At 44.6% G+C, this 21192-nt stretch overlaps 2 protein-coding genes across 3 annotated transcripts in view; one reads left to right on the forward strand and one right to left on the reverse strand.

Annotated features, from left to right (window-relative positions):
- The window catches only part of LOC140388596 (uncharacterized), a 102603-nt gene that overhangs the window by 71420 nt on the left and 9991 nt on the right, over window positions 1-21192 (forward strand). For both annotated transcript variants that reach the window (XM_072473027.1, XM_072473029.1), the window contains exons 7-8: window positions 2145-2441; window positions 19877-20101. In XM_072473027.1, the coding sequence (XP_072329128.1) occupies window positions 2145-2441; window positions 19877-20101 (522 nt within the window). The remainder of the gene's footprint in view (window positions 1-2144; window positions 2442-19876; window positions 20102-21192) is intronic.
- Window positions 1-21192, reverse strand: part of LOC140388597 (uncharacterized) — a 76554-nt gene that overhangs the window by 1214 nt on the left and 54148 nt on the right. The window lies entirely within an intron of this gene.

A 21192-nucleotide genomic window follows, 5' to 3' on the forward strand; every position in this document is an offset into this window, starting at 1 on the left:
GGGGGAGAGCTGGCGGGTGGTGATTTAACCTGAGGGTCACCACACCTCAGGCGAGAGGTGGGGTTGAGAAGGGGCTTTAGTAGACCTCAAAGGGAATCCACACCAAGTTGTAGAAAGAAAGAAAGTTTTATTACAATAACTATTATTTACATGGCACAGAAGATCCCAGCCGGGTCTCTCCTCTATGTGGTACCCAAACTGGCTGACTTCATACAGACGTTTAGCTATACATGGTTTAGCTTTCCCACCCCCTTTAATGGGGGAGTTTGTATTCATAAGACCTGTGGAGGTTGTGACAGGGCCTTCAGAGGGGGCCGGTTTAGCACAGCCGGTACAGGAATTGAACCTGCGATGTTGGCTTTGTCTCTGCATCACAAACCAGCAGTCCAGCCAACTGAGCTAAACCGGCCCCATCCGAGTAACAAACCTGAGGATTAGGAAGATTCCAAGATTCAGCAAAGGATGAACGATGTGCAGGTTAGATGGATTGGTCATGTTAGATTACCCCTTAGTGTCCAACGGTTAGCGGAGGTTACAGGGATAGGGCCGGGGAGGGGGGAAGGGGGGGCAGAGGCCTAGGTTGGTGCTCTTTCAGAGTCGGTGCAGGCTTGATGGGCTGAATGGCCTCCTTCTGCATCGTAGGGATTCTATGATGATGACAATACAAATGAATTGAAAACAAAGGAGAAAATAGGGTGAGAGTAAATTAGCGAGAGACATGAAAACAGATTAATAAAGCTCCAATAAGGATGTAAAAAGGAATGCATTAGTGAGAATATACGTGGGCCCCTTAGAGGCAGAGACAGGAGAAATTATAATGGGGATTGATGACAGAAAGATAGATAGATGGAAAAATAGATAATTGGTTATTGAAAAGTAATCGCAGCAGCTGCTGAATTGTGATGACAATACAAATAAAACATAGCTATCAGCAATCATGAGAATAAAAATAAAGTATAAAATAAAAAACTCATTGCATAGTTTTGAATATTTAAGTTTACAAATAATTACAATATATTGCAAAATACAAGTCTCAATTTTCCGAGTAAAATGAATGGTGCTACACTCAGCATGTTCCATTAAAGTCAATAGATCAGATGTTATCCGGTTGAGTTCATTAAATTCTCAATGATTTACATACTATTTATGAGTTTCCCTTGCGATATATATATTTATCATGCTTCCCTTCTCTCAGGCATCTAGAACAAGGGGATCAGAATAAGGACTTGGTCATTTGGGACTCAGGAGAGGAGCTGTTATTTCAGTCAAAGTATTGTGAATCTTTGGAATTCTTTATAATAATAATCTTTATTATTGTCACAAGTAGGCTTACATAAACACCGCAATACTGTGAAAAAAACCCTAGTCACCACATTCCACCGCCTGTTAGGGTACACCGAGGGAGAATTCAGAATGCCCAATTCACCTAACAGCACGTCTTTCGGGACTAGTGGGGGGAAACCGGAGCACCCAGAGGAAACACAGCAGACACAGAGAGAACATGCAGACTCCGCACAGACAGTGACCCAAGCGGGAATCGAACCTGGGACCCTGGCGCTGTGAAGCAACAGTGCTAACCACTGTGCTACCGTGCTGCCTTTATCCCAGCGAGCTAAGGTTGCTCAGCCGTTGGGTATATTCAAGAGAGACACAACATATTTGTGGTCACAAAGGGAATCGAGGGATAAATAGAAACATAGAAGCAGGAGGAGGCCATTCGGAGAGTGTTGGGACGTGCAGCTGAGGTGGGGAAACAACCGCAAACTTACTGAGTGACAAAGCAGGCCTGAGGGAATGGCTGGGTTACCTTGGCACCTAGTTTTTATGTTCTTAGTAAAAGCTCCTTTGGTTCTTGTTCACCATGGCCCTCCCATCAGCTTTAGCTCTTAAATCAGAATATTTACGTCAATACACAGGGCTAAATCGCTGGCTTTGAAAGCAGACCAAGGCAGGCCAGCAGCACGGTTTGATTCCCGTAACAGCCTCTCTGAACAGGCGCCGGAATGTGGCGACTAGGGGCTTTTCACAGTAACTTCATTGGAAGCCTACTTGTGACAATAAGTGGTTTTCATTTCATTTCATTTCATTTCAATATTTTTGAGTCTGCAGTGAGTGTTTTTCCTGCCTTTTTTTCTATTTATCAGGGTTTGCCATTGACGATATGCTCCCAATCTTAAAAAAACGGAGACAATTCCAGAATCTTGATTACCTGTGCCTCGATATGAAAACTGCACCACAAACAACCCTCAGTGATCTGAAAAGAGAATTTGTGAAGCAGCGGCACAAGGAATTACAGAAACTCAAAACAAAGTTGTTTAAAGGCAAAACACTCAGCCAACGTGATTACAAACTTATTTGTGAATTATTCCATAACATTCCAAACATCCCTGAGGAAGGACATGGACAGGAATCCAGGAAGGATGAAGTTGAAAAGCTCGCAGGTAAGGGAAGAACGATAAGGATAATTGAGATGAAGCTCCCAAATGTGTGGTAGACTGTGTTCATCTTACCCGTTGCTCTGATAAGAGGATTCTACTGCTTTAATGAGTTAATAGTATGTTAATTATATTACTATGCTAAACAGGTGAAGGTCATTGTTTAGTTGAGCACCTTAAGCACTTATAAAGAGAGACTGCTGGGACACAGATGTGGTGGATAGAATGCAATGCTGCAATCTATAAATAAACCTATTATCAAGGAAAGGATTGGTGTCTCGTTTAATCCTACACAACCTGGCTTGGGACCTATTTGATGTAATGTCCAGGTCGCAGTATTTTGCAGGTACCCTAATCCTCTTGGGGAATCGGAACTTTCAAAGAGTGTCTCAAAACAAAGTGAGGGCTAAGGCAATGATTGTCGGGGGTGACACTTGCTAACAAGTTCTGCTAACACCCACTGGACACTTAAAGTACAATGCAGTATGTTTTGAAATGTACTTGTGGTGATTGCCTCTTTAAGGGCAACACAGCAGAGTAATGGTCACATGGCCTCTGAGACCAATCAGGACTCAGAGTGTGGTGAGAAAAGCTCCTTTGCAGAGACATTTTGGGAGCTTCCTGCAGCCATGAGATTGTTGTATAATTCTAATTAATAAATACCTTTAGTGTTCACAAATGAAGTCTGTGAAAGTGCATCTTTACAGTAGTCATTGTTGGAATGTAGGGAACCGGGTAACCAATTTTTACACAGTAAGATTCCACAAACACCTATATGAAAATGACAAGATAATCTTTTTTGTGTTGTTGATTAAGGACATAAGGGATAACTCACAGACACTTCTTCAAAACATGGGCCATGGGATCTTTTGCATTTATTTCAGTTGGCAACGTGGAACCATCCAAACGATGGTGGTTGACATTTTCCGGCAGTTCCTGCAAGCAGGATCTTCCAGTCTCGCCAAAGGTGATCCCTGGTTGCGGAGGGTACGAATAATGAGAAAACCTAATGATAGCAACACGAGAAGATACCGCCACTGCCACGAACCATGCCGTGAGGACGTGGAAAATCCTGCCCTCACTGTGCAGCGCTTTCTCAGTACTGCGCTGGAGGGCCAACCTTGTTGGTTATACATAAGCCCTTACCGGAGAAACATAGAAAATAGGAGCAGGATTAGACCATTCGGCCCTTCGAGCCTGTTCCGGCATTCAATATGATCATGGCTGATTCTCTGTCTCGACGCCATAGTCCCACACTCTCCCCTTACCCCTTAACACCTTTAGAGTCCAAAATCTATCTATTACCTTTTCCAATTATATTCAGTGACTTGGCCTCCACAGCCTTCTGTGTAGAAAATTCCACAGGTTCACCACCCTCCGAGTGAAGAAATTGCTCCTCATCTCAGTCCTAAATGGCCGTCATGATATCCTGACATTGTGACCCCTTGTTTTAGACTCCTCCCAGCCAAAGGAAGCACCATCTCTGCATAGTCAGATCAGCCCTGCCAATTAGATAGCCTCTCATTTCTCTAAACTCCAGTCAATATCGGCCCAGTCGACCCAATATATCCTTGTAAGACAATCCTTGCTTCTGTGCTCATCCTCTTGTTTAAGAAAGAAAGCAGGGATAATCCTGGAAACTATAGGTCGGTGAACCTCACGTCGGTAATAGGTAAATTACTGGAGAGAATTCTCAGGGTCAGGATTTATACCCAATTGGAAACAAATGGACTCATTAGCGATAGACAGCATGGTTTGTGAAGGGGAGGCCGTGTCTCACTAACTTGATCAAGTTTTTTCAGAAGGTGACAATGACGATTGATGAGGGGAGGGCGGTGGATGTTGTTTACATGGACTTCAATGAAGACTTTGACAAGGTGTCTCATGGAAGACTGGTACAAAAGTGAAGTCACATGGGATCAGAGGTGAGGTGGTAAGATGGATACAGAACTGGCTCAATCACAGAAGGAAGAGGGTAGCAGTAGAAGGGTGTTTTTCTCAATGGAAGGTTGTGACTAGTGGTGTTCCACAGGGATCTGTGCTGGGGCCTCTGTTGTTTGTAGTATACATAAACGATTTGGAAAATGTAGTTGGTCTGATTAGTAAGTTCGCAGATGACACCATTGTTGGTGGAGTGTCAGATAGTGTTGAGGATTTCCAGAGGATACAGCAGGACATAGATAGGTTGGAGACTTGGGCAGAGAAATGGCAATTCTCCTCCATTGCTGATTCAATGCTTTGCGATCAAATTGTCTTTGGAATTAATGATGAACGTTTGCGAGATAAAATGCTGACACAACCGATTTTGCTGCTAGATGTAGCGATTAATATGTGCAAAGCCAGTGAACAAGCAACCTTTGAATATGCAGAGTTCAGGGCAAATGAAAAAGGCGCAAAGTCGGGAAACCTGGCCGTTGCCATTGATGCTGTGTCGCAGCACAGAAAACTGCGTACAACAGCTGGCAGCCGTTTTGAGAGTGACGTCATGAACGTAATCATGTGCATGCGCTGTGGCCACGCCCACAGCAAAGAAAAATCTGTCCAGCACAGTGCCATTTCGCAACAGCTTCAGAAGCAAATAAATTAAAAAGATCCCACAACGATTAAAGGAAGGTGAAGGAACAGAAAAAAATAGTCTTAACTGATAATGTCGATTCCTCCCAATATGCACTGAAAGATACTTTCATGGTCGATGCGATTACTAGGGTCAGTGCTCTGGACTGTAAAAATAAGCCGATATATCAGCTCTCCAAAATTATTCAAGAGTGGACTGTACAACCCGATATAAATGGGTCTGAAATTCCATTTAAACTAGATACAGGTGCACATGCAAATTTAATAACAGAAAAGGATTTCAGACAAGTGCATAGCAAACCACAGATAAAGAAATCAACCTGTCGATTGACTGACTATAATGGCAATGCCATAGCCACAAGAGGTTCCTGCTGTCTCAGCGTTCAGAATGGTGACATCAGCATGCCAATAGACTTCGAAATGGTAGAAAATGACAAATCATCACTACTTGAGGTGGATGATTGCAGCAAACGTAACTTGGTTAAAAGGATACACGCAACCAATAATTCAAATGTCACGCTTAAAGTTGAAATTGGAACAAATTTTGGGTAAATGTGACCATGTATTCTCTGGAATGGGCACCCTACCGTTTACATACAGTATCCAACTGAAAAAGGATGCCAAGCCTGAAATACATGCGCCCAGAAGAGTGCCAGCTCCATTGAGAGATGGCCTCAAGACTGATCTTGACCGAATGCAGCAGTCAGACATCATTTCCAAGGAGACAAAACCAATGGACTGGGTCAGTTCGATGGTATGCGTACGCAAACCTAATGGAGAACTAAGAATATGCAAAGATCCTAAAGACCTGAATAATGATATTAAGAGGGAACACTATCCCACTCCCAAGAGAGAAGAGATCACATCAGAGATGGCTAATGCCAAGTTTTTCACAAAATTAGATATCTCGAAAGGATTTTGGCAACTAAGGCATGACAATCAAAGCAGAAAGCTCGCTACCTTCAACACGCCTTTTGGTAGATATTGTTTCAATAGGTTACATTTCAGGATCATATCTACATCTGAAATTTTCATCGTTCAATGGAAACCATGATCGAAGGGATATCTGGTGTCAGAGTAAATGTTCATGACGTAATCATCTCGTCTACTACTCCAGAGGAACACTGTGATAGGCTCAAGAAAGTGCTCAACAGGGTTCATCACTATGGATTGAAACTCAGTCATGACAATAGTCAATTTGGGATCCACAAACTGAAATCTTTAGGCGATATCATATCGCAGGAAGGAATTCAATCGGATCAAAACAAAATCGATGCCATAGGTGAAATGCCAAAACTGACGAAAACGTAATTCTGAGAATGCTCGGTGTTGTTAACTTTGTGGGCAAATTCATTCCCAACCTATCCAATACAACAAAGGCTCTGCGCAATCTCATCAGAAAGAATGTTGACTTTACATGGACACCTGAACACGCAAGACATGAAAACAGCTCTGACCACCGCTCCAGTGTTAGTGTTTTACAACTCGACAAGGGAAACAAAAATCTCCACGGATGCAAGCAAACAAGGCATAGGTGCAGTCCTACTTCAACAAGATGACCATGATCTGTGGAAACCAGTAGCGCGTGGGTCTCACTCGATGACTCCCAACAGAACAACGCTATGTGCAGAGAGATAAAGAATGCCTTGGTCTCTTAACACCAAATTTCACGACTATGTGTATGGTTTACCACACATTGTAATTGAAACTGATCACAGACCTTTGGTCAACATCATCAAGAAAGACCTTGACGAAATGTCTCCACATCCTCAATGATGATGAAGCTATAAAGATACGATAGTTAAAAGCAAATTACTGTGGATGCTGGAATCTGAAACTAAAGAGAAAATGCTGGAAAATCTCAGCAAGTCTGGCAGCATCTGTAGGGGGAGAAAAGAGCTAACGTTTCGAGTCCAATGACTCTTTGTCAAAGCTTTGACAAAGAGTCATCGGACTCGAAACATTAGCTCTTTTCTCTCCCTACAGATGCTGCCAGACTTGCTGAGATTTTTAAGATACGATAGTTGTTGCTGATAGTTGTTATCAAGAGCTACGAATAATGTTGATGCCACGACTTCGGAAATATTACACATTGTGGAAACACAAGCTTCATTTATTGCAGAAATGCTACCAGTGTCTGACAACAAGCTCCGTCTCATATGAGAAGAAACAGCGAAGGACTTTACACTCCAAAGGGTAATCCAATACCTGAGCGAAGGATGTCCCAATGGCTGTTGATCCAGTTTTCGTAGTGTCAAAGGTGACCTCACTGTGATTAACGGATTCCTCAAAGGAGACAGAATAGTTATTCCCTCCTGCCTACAGAAAGATATCTTGGGACAGATACATGAAGGGTATCAAGGAATTGAAAAATGTCACAGACGAGCAAGACAATCTGTCGACTGGCCTGGGATCAACAAGGATATGGACAATCATGTGCAGGAATGCAGCATTTGTCAGATGCATCAATCCGCACAATGTACAGAAAGCTTTGAAGAAAATGAAGTAGTCACTCATTCATGGCTGAAAGTTGGTACGGACCTCTTCTATTTTAAAGGACATGACTATTTAGTCATTATTGACTACTATTCTAACTATCCTGAGGGTATTACGTTCACGGATTCAACAACTTGATCTGTATTCAGAGCACCAAAATCTGATTTTGCTCGACTTGGAATTCCATTAAACATTATCTCAGACAATGGTCCTTGCTTTAATAGCTGGGAATGGTTACAATTTGCAGAAGGTTATAACTTCCACCATGCAACATCAAGTCCGTTGTACTCCCAATCCAATGGAAAAGCAGAGAAAGGCGTAGGAATAGTGAAGAAGCTATTCTGCAAAGCCCTGGATGACAACAAAGATTTCTCGGTAGCACTGTTAATGTACAGAGCTACTCCATTGTCTTTAGGTTTGTCGCCCGCCTAGATGTTGATGGGAAGAAAAATTTGTACAACTTTACCAGAAATCACAATTCCGGATATGGATGAACATGACAGAATAAGGTTACAAAAAGGAAAACAGAAGCCTACTACAATAGGCTTACCAAACCTTTACCGCTGTTACAAGAAAGAGACGATGTCAGAATGGTGGTGGTCACATTTTGCTAAGGTATTACGGCAGATAGCACCAAGATCGTATTTGGTCCAAACTGAACATGGCACAATGTTTCTAAGGAATCGAAGAGCATTCTTCAAGATAAAGAATCACGTTCCACTTCAAACTCCTGATATTATTGCTCCGGATGCCATATTCCACAACATTGACTTTCCAAATCCTTCACTGTTGACAAGAAATCCAAACAACATGGAAAACAACTTGACCACTTCAACAAGTACACTAAGAAGATCATCGAGAACAAGAAAGTCGCCAAATAGACTGAATTTATAATGGAATGGTAGTAACTATTACTCTGTAATTACTGTAGTGATATGACATTTAACTTTTGCTATTGAACGTAATATAATAATAATGCATTCTCACGAGTGTTATATTTAAAAAAAATTACAAACAGAATTTATATTCTTTTTTTTCTCAAAGAAAGGAGGATGTGACATTCTGAGAAATGTACAGAACTTTGAGGGTTCATGTTATGTCTGAATCAACCACTAGAGGAAACTAGATGCAGAACTATATAAAGCATCAATGCTAAGCCTTCTGGGAGAGAGTTGAAGGTGAGGAGAAGGCTAGAGAACAGACTGAAGGAAAGACAGTGTGAGTGCGAACAGATCATAGTTATTGTAAGAGTCGAATTCAATTAAGTAGTGTGAATAAATCTTTAGCTTTGTTTAATGTAAAAGCTAGTTGTGATCTTTGTGAACACTACGCCAACCATCCTAGGATCTGAACAACAGGTGAACATCACACAGGGAACAAAACCGTGAAAGTAAATGAAAAAGCAGAGTCTGGAGAGAAGCAGCTTGGAAAAAGTAAGAAATCAAGGAGTCTGAAGAGAAAGAAAGTGTCCGAAGATTCATCGGCTCCAGGAAAGAGAGTGAAAGTAATGGAAGGATTAGAGAGTCCAGGGATAAAAATGGAGAGAATCCAGGAACCCGAGGCTCCAGGGAAGAAAAGGAAGAAAATCCAGGATGTCAAACCTGGTACAACGGAAATGAAGGAGGTGCAGGGATTAGAGGTTCCAGGGTGGAAAACGCACAAGTTAGAGACTTCTGTTGAGTGTTAAGTAATGGGTTAAGAGACACTGCAATTAGTTGTCTCATTTATGTTAAGTATCCATTAATTGACACTGATATGTAAAGGGGCTTCAGGTGGCCTCTGTCAGGTGATGTATAGTTAGAGTTTTGTACAAAGGCTGTTGGAATGAAATAAATGTGTGTTTGTGAAAAAGGAACAGAACTTTAGACTCTTCATATCACAGCAACTAAAACGTTTAACAATCGGTAGCAGAGGATGGTTGCTGTGTAAATGTGAAGGGTTGAAAGATACAACTTTTCCAGATCAAGCCAAGGAGTGAGTGAGAAAAGAAAAAAAAAGGGATATATGGCTGAACCGAGGATAAAGATGGCTGGATATGACTATCCTCCCTTATTTTCTGAAAGGGAATTGTACGACCAATGGAGAAGTGCAGTAGTTTTGTGGACTAAGGTAACTGCTTTGGGAAAGAGGAAACAAGGTATGGCATTGGCTCTTTCTCTACCATATGGCCGTAAAATCTGAAACAAAGTACTTTCTGAGCTGGAATTGGAAGAGTTAGACCCAGAAGAAGGTCTGGAGACTTTATCACATTATATGGATAAGATTTATAAGAAAGATGACTTGTTAAGTGCGTATGAAGCATGGTCAGATTTTGATAAGTTCCGGAAAATGGAGGATATCCCCATGGAAGACTATATAATGGAATTTGGCAGACTATATAAAAGGGTGCAGAAACACAACCTGGAATTTCCACAGTCTGTGTTGGCCTTTAAATTACATGACTGTGCTAGAGTGAGCAACATGGATAGGCTCCTGGTTTTGACAGGAGTTCAGTTTACTGATAAGGATACCTTGTTCGAACAGATGACAAAAGCTTTACAAACGTTTCTGGGGAAACATTCGAATCCGATGACCCAAATAGGTCAGCCTGCAATAAGGCAGAGTATGGAAGATACACTACTAACAGGGTGGCGAAATCATATGGCTATGAACAGGGCTCAAGACTATAGAAGGAGACCGAGACAAGGAAATTATGAAGACAGAAACCCAGTTAGAACCTACAATAGGAAGATGAACCCCAGAAATGCACGGGGCATGATAAATTGATGTTTTCAATGTGACTCTTAATACCATTATGCTTTCAACTGTCCAACTCATTATGATAGAGTGTTTGAAGCAACACATGACACGGAAGAGTCAGAAGAGGAAAAAGATAGTGACCAGAAAGAAGGCATTGTCCTATTGACAGGCAGTTTTACGCCGGTAATGAAGGTGTTGGTTGCAGAATCCTTCAACTGTGCTGTATTGGACAGTGGTTGCACATCTACTGTGTGTGGAATTGACTGGTTAAAATGTTACCTGGACTCTTTGAATGCTGAAAATCGTAACAAGGTTGAGGAATTTGAAAGTTCCACAAGTTTCAGATTTGGGGATGATAATACTCTGAAGTCGCTGAAAAGAGTGGTGATCCCTTGCAATATTGCCGGAGTGAATCATTTTATTAGCACGGATGTTGTGTCAATACCTTTGCTTCTGAGCAGACCGTCGATGAAGAAAGCACACATGAAACTGGATATGAAACAAGATAAGGCAACAGTTTTTGGAAAGACGGTGGACTTACAATTTACACAGTCGGGACACTATTGTATTTCATTACTGACAAATAATATTTCAAGTAGAGTGGTTAAGGATGTGTTAATGGCAGTTGAAAATGTCACTTCAGCTGATAAAAAGCTTGTAGTATTAAAACTGCATAGGCAATTTGCACATTTGTCTCCTCGGAGGCTGAAAAATTTATTAAAGGATGCTGGGGTAAGGGATGATGACTATACTAAACTGATAGAACAGGTTAGTGACCGCTGTGAAGTTTGTAGGACGTACAGAAGGACACCAGCACGACCAATAGTAACCTTACCTTTGGCCAGGGATTTTAACGACATTGTGGCCATGGACCTGAAGATCTTGGATAAAGCAAATAATATATTTATTTTGCATTTTGCAGATTTAGCAACCAGATTTAGTCAATCAACGATTGTACGAAGTAAAGAAAAGAGAGTAATTCTGGATCAAATCGTGGAAAAATGGATAGGGACAGGAATGGGTAAACCTGCAAAATTCCTGAGGGACAATGGGGGAGAATTTGCTAATGATGAGTTTCGGGATATGTATGAAAACATGAATATCAGAGTTATGAATACGGCTGCAGAAAGCCCATTTTGTAATGGTGTCTGTGAAAGAAATCATGCTGTCATCGATGACATGCTTCGTAAAATTTTGGCAGATCGACCAAATTGCAGGCTAAATTCAGCTTTAGCATGGGCAGTACATGCAAAGAATTCATTGCAGATGGTTGGGGGCTGCAGTCCTTATCAATTAGTGTTTGGTAGAAATCCTAAAATTTTATCCATTTTGGATGACCAGCCTCCAGCTTGGGAGGGGACTACAATTAGCTCTGGTTTTGCTGAACATTTAAATGCATTACATAGCAGTAGAAAAGCTTTTTTGGAAGCAGAAGTCTCTGAAAGAATTCGCAGAGCTTTAAGACATATCGTACGGCCATCAGATGCCGTTTTTCAGCAAGGAGGCATGGTATACCATAAGAGAGACAATTCTAATGAATGGAAAGGCCCAGGGAAGATCATAGGCATAGATGGCAAATCAATTATTTTGCAACATGGTAATCAAACTGTTAGGGTACATTCATCAAGGATAATGGGTACAGATTACAAATTTTCTAATTTAGACAGAGCAGACAGACATGACGAGGAACCAGAGTCATCTGGTATGCATGTGTTACAGAACTATGAGGACCAGTTAACTGATATAGACAGGATTTCTGTGGAGGAACACAACAGTTCTGATGAATTATTTTTTTAAATATATATATTTTATTAAAGTTTTTCGATCAAAAAGAATTTTCCATTTTTACAACTTTGTAACGAAATGTACATTGACCGTTATTTAAACAATATATTAACTAACAACAAGTGCAGAAAAAGAAATAGTAACATTGAAAAAATAAATCTAAACAACTATCATGGAAAAAAACAAAAATCCCCCAAGGACCCAAATGCAGCCCCCCCCCCCCCCCCCCCCCGGTTGCTGCTGTTGTCTTTCCTGTTTTCCCTTATCACTCTGCGAGATACTCAAGGAACGGTTGCCACCGCCTGGTGAACCCCTGAGCCGAACCTCTTAGTGCGTACTTTATTCGCTCCAATTTTATAAACCCTGCCATGTCGTTTATCCAGGCCTCCACGCCCGGGGGTTTAGCTTCTTTCCACATAAGTAGAATCCTTCGCCGGGCTACTAGGGGCGCAAAGGCCAAAACATCGGCCTCTCTCGCCTCCTGCACTCCCAGCTCTTCTGCAACGCCAAATATAGCCAACCCCCAGCTTGGTTCGACCCGGACCCCCACCACCTTTGAGATCACTCTTGCCACACCCACCCAGAACCCATGCAATACCGGACATGACCAAAACATGTGGGTGTGGTTCGCCGGGCTTCCCGCGCACCTCCCACACCTATCCTCCACTCCAAAAAATCTACTCAGCCTTGCTCCCGTCATATGCGCCCTGTGTAGAACCTTGAATTGGATCAGGCTGAGCCTGGCACACGAGGACGAAGATTTTCCCTACTTAGGGCATCTGCCCACAGCCCCTCCTCAATCTCTTCCCCCAGCTCCTCCTCCCATTTACCCTTTAGCTCCTCTACCATCGTCTCCCCCTCGTCTCTCATTTCCCTGTATATCTCGGACACTTTACCATCACCGACCCATGCCCCCGAAATCACTCTGTCCTGGATCCCCTGCGCCGGGAGCTGCGGAAAGTCCCTCACCTGTTGCCTCGCAAATGCCCTCACTTGCATATACAGGAAGGCATTCCCAGGTGGCAACTCGTATTTTTCTACCAGTGATCCCAGACTCGCGAACGTCCCGTCCAAGAACAAGTCGTTCAGCTTCACAAGTCCTGCTCGTTGCCAAGATTGGAATCCCCCATCTGTCCTTCCCGGGACGAACCTGTGATTGTTCCTTATCGGGGACCACACCGAGGCACCCGTCACTCCCCTATGTCGTCTCCACTGCCCCCAAATCTTCAAAGTCGCCACCACCACTGGGTTTGTGGTGTATTTTTTCGGGGAGAACGGTAACGGCGCCGTCGCCAGTGCTTTTAAACTTGTTCCCCTACAGGACGCCATCTCCAGCCTTTTCCACGCCGCTCCTTCTTCTTCCCTCATCCACTTACATATCATAGACACGTTGGCGGCCCAATAGTAATCACTCAGACTCGGCAGTGCCAGTCCTCCTCTGTCCCTCCTAAGCTGCAGGAACCCTCTCTTTACCCTTGGGGTCTTTCCAGCACACACAAAGCTCATAATACTCCTATCCACTTTCTTGAAGAAGGCCTTTGTAATCAGTATGGGGAGGCACTGAAACATGAAAAGAAACCTCGGGAAGACCACCATTTTGACCGCCTGTACCCTACCCGCCAATGACAGGAGCACCATGTCCCACCTTTTAAAGTCCTCCTCCATCTGCTCTACCTGTCGTGTCAAGTTAAGTTTATGCAAGGTTCCCCAGTTCCTAGCCACCTGAATCCCTGAATATCGAAAGTCCCTTGCTACTCTCCTCAGCGGCAGATCGTCTATTCCCCTGCCCTGTTCCCCGGGGTGCATCACAAATAGTTCACTCTTTCCCATGTTCAATTTGTATCCCGAGAACTCTCCAAACTCCGAGTGTCTGCATTATCTCAGGCATCCCCTCCACTGGGTCCGCCACATATAGCAGCAGATCATCCGCATATAATGACACCCGATGTTCCTCTCCTCCTCTAAGCACCCCTCTCCACTTCTTAGAGACCCTTAGCGCTATGGCCAATGGCTCGATTGCCAACGCGAACAGTAACGGGGACAAGGGACACCCCTGTCTTGTGCCCCTATGTAATCGGAAATAGTCGGATCGTTGCCTGTTTGTAACCACGCTTGCCACCGGGGCCCCGTACAGGAGCTGAACCCATCTGATGAACCCCTCTCCAAATCCAAATCTCTTCAGTACCTCCCACAGGTAGTCCCACTCCACTCTATCGAATGCCTTCTCTGCATCCAATGCCACCACTATCTCCGCCTCCCCCTCCGGTGGGGGCATCATCATTACCCCCAGCAACCTTCGTATGTTGGCATTCAATTGCCTCCCTTTAACAAACCCTGTCTGGTCGTCATGTACCACCCCTGGGACACAGTCCTCTATCCTAGTCGCCATCACCTTGGCCAGTAACTTGGCGTCTACATTTAGGAGGGAGATGGGCCTGTATGACCCGCACTGCAGCGGGTCTTTGTCTCGTTTCAGGATCAACGATATCGTCGGGGGTAGTGTCCCCCTTTCCTTAGCCTCATTGAAGGTTCTCGCCAGGAGTGGGGCCAGTAGGTCCACATATTTCCTGTAAAATTCCACCGGGGACCCATCTGGTCCCGGGGTGGGCCTTTCCTGCCTGCATGTCCCCGATTCCTTTTACCACCTCCTCCACCTCAATCTGCGCTCCCAGACCTGTCACCTCCTGCTCCTCCACCCTCGGGAACTCCAACTGGTCCAAGAAGTGCATCATTCCCTCTTTCCCCTCCGGGGATTGGGACTTATACAGCCTCTCATAGAATGACTTAAATACCCCGTTCACTCTCTCCGCCCTCTGTTCCATCCTTCCCTCCCCGTCCCTAATTCCTCCGATCTCTCTCGCCGCCCCCCTCTTCCTAAGTTGTTGGGCCAGCAGTCGGCTCGCCTTTTCTCCATACTCGTATTGTATTCCCTGTGCCTTCCTCCACTGCGTCTCTGCCTTACCCGTGGTCAGCAGGTCAAACTCCGTCTGTAGTCTCCGTCTTTCCCTTTATAACCCTTCATCCGGGGCCTCCGCATATTGCCTATCCACCCTCAGAATCTCCCCGATCAGTCTCTCCCTTTCTTTACCCTCTTGTTTCCCCTTGTGGGCTCTTATGGAAATCAGCTCCCCCCTAACCACCGTTTTCAGCGCCTCCCATACTACTCCCACCTGGACCTCTCCATCATCATTGACCTCTAGGTACCTTTCAATACATCCCCTCACCCTTCCACATACCCCCTCATCTGCCAACAGTCCCATGTCTAATCTCCAAAGTGGGCGCTGCTCCTTCTCCTCTCCTAGATCCAGATCCACCCAGTGTGGGGCGTGATCTGAAACGGCTATAGCCGAATATTCCGTTCCTGCCACTTTCAGGATCAGCGCCCTTCCCAGGACAAAAAAGTCTATCCGGGAGTATACTTTATGGACGTGGGAGAAGAAGGAAAACTCCTTACTCCTCGGTCTAGCAAATCTCCAGGGATCTACTCCTCCCATCTGCTCCATAATTCCCTTAAGCACCTTGGCCGCTGCCGGCCTCCTCCCGGTCCTAGATCTGGACCGGTCCAGCCCTGGGTCCAGCACCGTGTTTAAGTCCCCCCCAATACCAAATTTCCCATCTCTAGGTCCGGGATGAGCCCCAACATACGCTTCATAAAACCCGCGTCATCCCAGTTCGGGGCATATACGTTCACCAGCCTCACCTTGCAATCTGCCACTCACCATCACGTACCTGCCCCCACTGTCCGCTACTATGGTCTTAGCCTCAAACGATACCCGTTTCCCCACCAGTATTGCCACCCCTCTATTTTTCGCATCTAATCCTGAGTGGAAAACCTGTCCCACCCATCCTTTCCTTAATCTGACCTGATCCGCCACTTTCAGGTACGTCTCTTGAAGCATAACCACATCCGCCTTCAGCCTCTTTAGGTGCGCAAATACCCTTGCCCGCTTAATCGGCCCGTTCAACCCTCTCACGTTCCACATGATCAACCGGGTTGGGGGCCCTTTACCCCCCCCCCCCATCATCGACGAGCCATCCCCTTTTTTAAACCAGCTCCTCACCCGGGTCCCACGCACCCGTTTGTCCCCCAGACGGCGCCCTCCCGTCCCGACCATCCCATCCCATATCAGCTCCCCCTTACCCTCAGCAGCAGCAACCCAGTTAATCCCCCCCCCCCCCCCCACCGCTAGATTCCCTTCTAGCTTGATTGCTCCCCCATATTGCTTCCGGGAGTCAGCAAACTCTGGCTGACCTCGGCTTCCCCCGTTTACCCTTGGCCTCCCTGCATGTGGGGCCCCCTTCCTTCCTGCGCCCACTTTTCCCGCCACAATTTCCGTAGCGCGGGAGAAAAGCCCGCGCTTCCCTCTCGGCCCCGCCCCTAACGGCGCAGCTCCCTCTCCCCTTCCCTGTCCCCTTCCCCACCGGCGCCCACATTCCTTCGTGTGTGTCCCCCCCTCCGGGGGTGGGGGAGAAAAAATTCTCCCGTCCAACATTTTTACAGATGAGCCCTCACCCTCTCCCCCTTTACAGTTCCTTGCCACCACCTCGCTACTTCTTTCCAAACATCCATTCCTCAAATCTAGCCCAACTTCTCTTCTTGAATAAATGTCCACGCCTCCTCCGCCGTCTCGAAGTAGTGGTGTTTGCCCTGGTGTGTAACACACAGTCTTGCCGGCTGCAACATTCCAAATTTCACTTTTTTCCTGTGGAGCACCGCCTTGGCCCGATTGAAACTCGCCCTCCTTCTCGCCACCTCCGCACTCCAATCTTGATACACGCGGATCACCGTGTTCTCCCACCTGCTACTCCGTGTCTTCTTAGCCCATCTCAGGACCATCTCTCTGTCTTTGTAGCGGTGGAACCTCACCACTATTGCTCGCGGTATTTCCCCTGCCTTCGGTCCTCTCACGAGGACCCGGTATGCTCCCTCCACTTCCAGGGGGCCCGTCGGGGCCTCAGCTCCCATTAAAGTATGGAGCATTGTACTCACATAAGCCCCAACATCCGCTCCCTCTGACCCTTCGGGAAGACCCAAAATCCTTAAATTCTTCCTCCTCGAGCTATTTTCCAGGGGTTCCAGCCTTTCTATGCACCTCTTATGTAGTGCCTCGTGCGTCTCAGTCTTCACCACCAAGCCCTGTATCTCGTCTTCATTCTCGGCTGCCTTTGCCTTCACTCCACGGAGCTCCATCGCCTGGGTGTTTTGCGTCTCCTTCAATCCCTCAATCGCCAGCAACATCGGCGCCAGCACCTCCTTCTTGAGCTCCTCCACACATCGCCGGAGGAACTCCTGCTGTTCCGGGCCCCATACCATCTGGGCTCCCTCTGCCGCCATCTTGTTTCTCCCTTCTCTTCTCTGCCGCTGCTCCAGAGGATCCTCCGCAATCTGGCCACTGCTATCGCTTCTTTCCATCCACATCCGGGGGGGGACTCATTCCTTTGTCGCCTCACACTGAGTTTGGCCGTGAAAAATTTCCGTTGGGGCTCCCGATAAGAGCCCAAAAGTCTGTTAAAACGGGAGGTGCCGAAACGTGCGACTTAGCTGGTCATCGCCGCAACCGGAAGTCTGTTCTGATGAATTATAACAGCCATTTTTCCGAAAGGGCAACTGCCAAAAGTTGGTCCGAAAGTGACATACTTGCCTGGAGGGTCTAGTCAATGGAAGGATGCAACTGTTATTAGTAGAGCAGGGAAGGCCACTGGAAAGCATAAACATTGGTTGAATGTACAGCATTCAGGGGAAGGAGTCAAGACAATGGATTGGGAAAACAAAGTTCAAAAATGGAGGGCACAGAAACGCAGTGCTAGTTCAGATAGTACATCGGATAGTGAACAGGTCCCCAGGAAACGGCCGCAAACTATTGAAAGGACACCCCACAGCAGAAGGGAAAGATCAAGCAGTAGCAGTACAGAACGAGATACCAGGCGGGAGAGGGGACGTAGTTTATCAATATCTTGGAACAGGAGGAGGACTACGAATACTAATAGGAGTAGAAGCCCACATGCACGTGAGATTTTGGTGGCTTCAAATAAATTAGATGAAAAAGTTATCAAAGAAGCTAAACATCAAGAATTGAATAGTTGGAGTGAATTTGGGGTATACACGGAAGTACCGGATAGGGGACAAAGGGCTCTATCCCACAGATGGATTTGCACGGAAAAGGTTCTTCCGGATGGAACTTATAAGGCAAAGGCCAGGCTTGTGGCAAGGGGATTTGAAGAAAACTTAGAAGATCAGCATGTAAGGGTAGATTCACCTACAGCAGGAAAGATTATTTTAAAGATCTTCTTGGCTCTATTAGCCACAAAGGCATGGGAATGCAAATCTATAGATATAAAAGCTGCCTTTTTGCAGGGGCATCAGCTCCAGAGAGACTTTTTTCTCCGTCCTCCTAAAGAAGCAGCTAACACAGAAGGGGTATTCTGAAGTTGAACAAATGTGTATATGGATTAAATTATGCATCTAGAGTCTGGTATTTTTCGGTAAGGTCAGTTTTGTTAAAGTTAGGCTGTTGCCAGTTGAAAGCAGATCCTGCAATGTTTTACTGGAACTATAAAGGAAATCTTTCTGTCATTTTGATGATGCATGTTGATGATTTTTGTGGGGTGGGACTAGTGATTTTGAAGCTATTGTAATCTCTGGTTTGAGGAAAGAATTCAGGGTTGGAAGTCAGGCTTCCGGTGCATTTAAATATATTGGACTGGAAATTGGACAGACTAAGTTAGGGGCAACTTTACGTCAGCAATCTTATTTGGAAAGCATCAGCCCAATAGCAATTAGTCGTGGCCGAGTTGCACAAAAAAACGCAATGGTTTCAAAGATAGAAAAAGAGCAACTGCGAAGTTTAATTGGGCAACTGAACTGGTTAGGTAGACAAACTAGACCGAATGTGAGTTTTGATGTCTTAGCTTTGAGTACAAAAATGAATGATCCCAAAGTGGAAGACATAATAAGAGCAAATAAAGCGTTGGCCAAACTAAAAATGCAGGAGTGTGTTTTGAAGTTCCCAGGTTTTAGGTGACCTTAGGCACTTGAAACTCATAGTTTATAGTGATGCGTCCTACGCAAATTTATGTGATGGGGTTTCAAGCGCAGGAGGTTTTATAATTTTCCTTTTGGGGAACAATGGTAAATGTTGCCCTCTTGTGTGGGAATCAAAGAAAATAAGGAGAGTGGTAGAAAGCACTTTGGCTGCTGAGACGTTAAGCCTTGTAGAGGCGGTGAATATGGCCTTTTATATAAGTATGATATTGACAGAAATTTTGGGATTAGGGGATTTGGGTAATATACCTATTGACTGTCACATTGACAATAAATCCCTGTGGGAAAATGTGCACTCTACAAAAAGTGTCAATGAAAAGAGGTTTCGAATAGACATCGCAAGTTTGAAGCAAATGTTGGACAGAGGGGGAATAACAAAAATTAAATGGGTCGACAGGAGCTATCAACTGTCAGACTGTTTTACGAAAAGAGGGGCGGGTTCACAGAAACTTTTGGATATTGTTAATGAAGGGCGCTTGTTTCTGTGACTGTTTTTTTTCCTCGTCCAAACAAAAAAAAAGGGGTGAAATCATGTGTGTGTTTTTGAGTTTCTTGAAATTTAGTTTTCACCTAATTATTTTTTTTTCTCCAAGGAAGGGGAGACTGTTAAGTAATGGGTTAAGAGACATTGCAATTAGTTGTCTCATTTATGTTAAGTATCCATTAATTGACACTGATATGTAAAGGGGCTTCAGGTGGCCTCTGTCAGGTGATGTATAGTTAGAGTTTTGTGCAAAGGCTGTTGGAATGAAATAAATGTGTGTTTGTGAAAAAGGAATATAACTTTAGACTCTTCATATCACAGCAACTAAAACGTCTAACATTGAGAAGATGTACACATCAGATCCTCAAGTAGTGAAGTCAGAGACAAATTTAAATGATGAGCCTTCTTTGAAGATAATGAAGATCAGTAAGTATATGAAAAAATTAGAAAAGGAGAAATCATCCCAGAAAATGGATTCGCTAACGATGAAAAAGGAAGAGGTGAAAAAGAAGGAAAGACTGCAAATAAAGGACAGAGATAAAAAGGGTGAGTTTTATCTTACATTTAAGGAAAACTGTCAATGAAATTTTTAATTGGCAGTCGAGTACAAAATATGACTCTTGCAGCGTAAATATTTTTCTCAATATTAATTTTTTAAAATCTGCAATCAGGAACGAAAGCTCATGAAAATTTGTATCTTCACCCTCACCTCCAAGTTCTAATTGGTTGTCAGACCACATCACAACCTCCTGCTAAAATTGGACACGAGGTAAACCATATTCGAAGACACTTATTGTCACTGAATCTTCCTCTATCAACATCCTGGGGTTACCATTGACCAGAAATCGAACTGGACTGGCCTTATAAATACTGTTACTACAAGAGCAGATCAGAGACTGGGAGATTTGCAATGAATAACTCACCTCCTGACTCTCCAAAGTCTGTCCTCCACCTACAAATTACAAGTCAGGAGTGTGATGGAATACTCTCCACTTCCCAAGATGAGTGCAGCTCCAACAATACTTAAGAAACTCAACAACATGCAGAATAAAGCAGCCCGCTTGATAGGCACCCCATCCACCACTTTAAACATTCACTCCCTCCAATGCCAGTGCCCACTGGCAATAGTGTGTACCCTCTCCAATATGCACGGTGAGTAGAAGCTTTATCTTCTCAGCATCGGCCTGCCATCTAGGTCGATGCTACCATGTAAATCTCAAATCTCTGCTTGAATGCACGCCAGTTGGCACTGAGATTGCTGTGGTACCTGAGCTGCTGAGGAACCCGAATCTCGATCATCTTGCCTGGGTGCTGTTGCTGGTAGTCACGGATATGTTGAGTTGAAATATATAGATTCAACAGGTACTCACTGGTACTCATGTTGTGTTATGCTTCTTCATGTAGCATAAGCTGCTTCCTTGATGTATGCTCTGACAAAGGAAGGTTCAGACTTGGAGATAGTTTTAACATAATTATTGAACAGTTAACAATTCTCCTACTTAAGTTTGACTCTCCTGCTAATCTTGCTATAGTAACTCAGTCTAACTAACCAGTCTGCTCCAAGCCACGTGGTGGGTGTGATGCTTCTGATCTGCCCCTGTCCTTCTCTCGAAGTTGCCGCCTGTGGAAAGAGAAAG

This window comes from Scyliorhinus torazame, chromosome 13 (genome assembly GCF_047496885.1).
Source record: "Scyliorhinus torazame isolate Kashiwa2021f chromosome 13, sScyTor2.1, whole genome shotgun sequence".
Classification (NCBI taxonomy): domain Eukaryota; kingdom Metazoa; phylum Chordata; class Chondrichthyes; order Carcharhiniformes; family Scyliorhinidae; genus Scyliorhinus; species Scyliorhinus torazame.